The sequence below is a fragment of the Melitaea cinxia genome, chromosome 10, assembly GCF_905220565.1.
Source record: "Melitaea cinxia chromosome 10, ilMelCinx1.1, whole genome shotgun sequence".
In the NCBI taxonomy this organism is placed as follows: Eukaryota; Metazoa; Arthropoda; class Insecta; order Lepidoptera; family Nymphalidae; genus Melitaea; species Melitaea cinxia.
The window spans coordinates 4,737,921-4,740,099 of record NC_059403.1 but is presented as its reverse complement, the minus strand read 5'-3'; the positions used below and the strand labels follow the sequence as shown (position 1 = coordinate 4,740,099).

The window sequence follows — 2,179 nt, the reverse complement described above, 5'->3', positions numbered from 1 at the left end:
GTCGATAAAACAGTAATAATAGTGACATCTATGGCAGAGGTACGCAGCTGTTCAAATGTCTACTTCTGTTCTATGTGCATTTAATTCTCCTATTGACTACTAGGTGGCGCTTTTGAGGCAAATAAAAATTCGACTAATTTAAACTATTTATTTGTATGTTGTACAGAACATATTTATTAGAAGAATAAACGTATTACAAAAAAACTACATTTAGTACAGTAAGATTATATGACTTAATTTATTACAATAATTTACTATAGATAAATTTTTAGGCCAAGACAAATAATATAGTCTGCATAGTTATATAAAGAACATTAAGCCTTTTAATTATCAGTTTAAATGTTTTAAATAATAAAAAAAAAGTGACCAGTTCTATAAATGCATTTTAGAGCCTCATTTTTCCAAATAGAGACATTTTGTCTCGGTTCTTAGTACCTCTATCATTAGTACTGACATGGCAAAGACCGTTTTGAAAGAACTTTGAATAGTTTTGATTTGAAATAGGAAATAAAATTAGGCTTCAATGTCTCTATCATGGAATAGTTTGAGTATTAGATTATTAAACCTATATGTGGCATCGTATTCTTAATTCTACGTTAATAATTTAAATTCGTGACGCAGTCTTAGTTACATACCTAAGCACCTATTGATTACTTATTGATGTATCCTAACCATATAAAGCGTTTATTTACAGGAGTAAATACTCCAAAATAATATGTAGTCATAGTAATACATTATATTATAGTAAGGTTAAAAGTTAGAGCCCTGCATTAATTTATGTATAAAAATGAATAAGATTTGTTTTATATTCATAAAACTTTAAACAACTGATTTAATTACAGCTGCGAAAATATATTTATCCAAACATAATTTTTTTATATAATGATATTGAAATGATATTTTTAGTTTAACTTTTTGTTGTGTATTAGTAGCAAAATAAAAGATACAATAAGTTCATATTTAGTTACAAAAAAAAACAATAAAAAGTACTTGTAGTATTTAACTGAAATCAAAATTTGGTCGAATAAATACGACGACTTGCTATCAAATAAACGTTATGTTACAGTTTTTAGGATAGTAACTGGTTTAAGATATGTTAAATTGGCTACAAAAATTCGTATCCTGCCTTAATCAAACTATCGTTCAGAAAATATGTTATTGTATTACTTTAATTCTTTTTTTAAGCAAAAATATTAATACGTTACATCGTATGCATTATGTTCAACATCAGGGGATAAATAATACAATAACACATTTAATTATTAGTTTATAGTATGGTATAAATAATAAATGAATTAAGGCAGTAATCTGTGGTACTCCGCGGAATTCTTATCCTTGTCAATCACGTAGAAAGACTTAGGTTTTCCGTTTCCCGAGAAATATTTCCTAAAGGAGGACTTCTTTGATGGCACATAGTACGCTAACGCTTCTATTGAATTGGGATGGTTGATTTTTGGCCATGTTGGAGTACTTTCCACGTTGACCACGTCGTCGTCGAACCGCGCTTGCGGGCGGTTCTTCGCTAGCTTATGGAGCACTGGTAAGTTCCAGTGGTAAACTCTTGCTGGTTTACCATTGCTAGTCATTTGCAGGGGTAATGTTCGTGCTGCAGCTGGAGCAGGGTTGGCGTGAGTGTAATAGTTCATGTTAGGTGGTAGTTTTATCACGTACATCCTCGAATCACCAGTACCATGGCGTCTGCCTTGCTCCGCCAGACGTTTCCTGTGATGTGCTGCTGGTATTCTGAGCTTCTTTAAGCCTAGAGAACTGAGAAGTTCATGGGTGGTTGGTTCCCTTTTGTCCAAGGTGAGATTGTCGTCGTGCGATGTAGGTGCTGCGCACGTTGCTGCTACCACGAGGAGCAGTGTTGCTAATCTGTAACAATTGAATTTAGAAATTAATACAAAGGCAAGTACATAATTGTCCGGTTCATAAAGTAAATTTCTTGTCTGGTTTACCAAGATTTTAAACATTTAGATTTGTAAATAAATACACTTTGTAAAGGCCTTCGTCTTGGAAAAGGAGCAATGGGTCAACTCTGGACGCTTTTAATTGCAACATAGCCTCTATTGACTGAGTTATAAAATCTACTATCGATTATTGCGCTGGCACGGCGACTATCTTTTCAAGTTGTTTACCGAGTTCTCTAAGAAAAGGCTTTCGTAAAGTCAAACAGTCA

At 32.9% G+C, this 2,179-nt stretch overlaps 1 protein-coding gene across 1 annotated transcript; it reads right to left on the bottom strand.

Annotated features, from left to right (window-relative positions):
- Window positions 1-1,254: 1,254 nt before the first annotated feature.
- LOC123657188 lies at window positions 1,255-2,061 on the bottom strand. The gene is made up of 2 exons (XM_045592766.1): window positions 1,994-2,061; window positions 1,255-1,875 (listed from the first exon to the last, which is right to left on the bottom strand). Exons 1-2 carry the CDS (start codon window positions 2,059-2,061, stop codon window positions 1,296-1,298), a joined length of 648 nt encoding a protein of 215 aa, XP_045448722.1. The 3' UTR covers window positions 1,255-1,295.
- Between the last annotated feature and the right edge of the window lie 118 nt (window positions 2,062-2,179).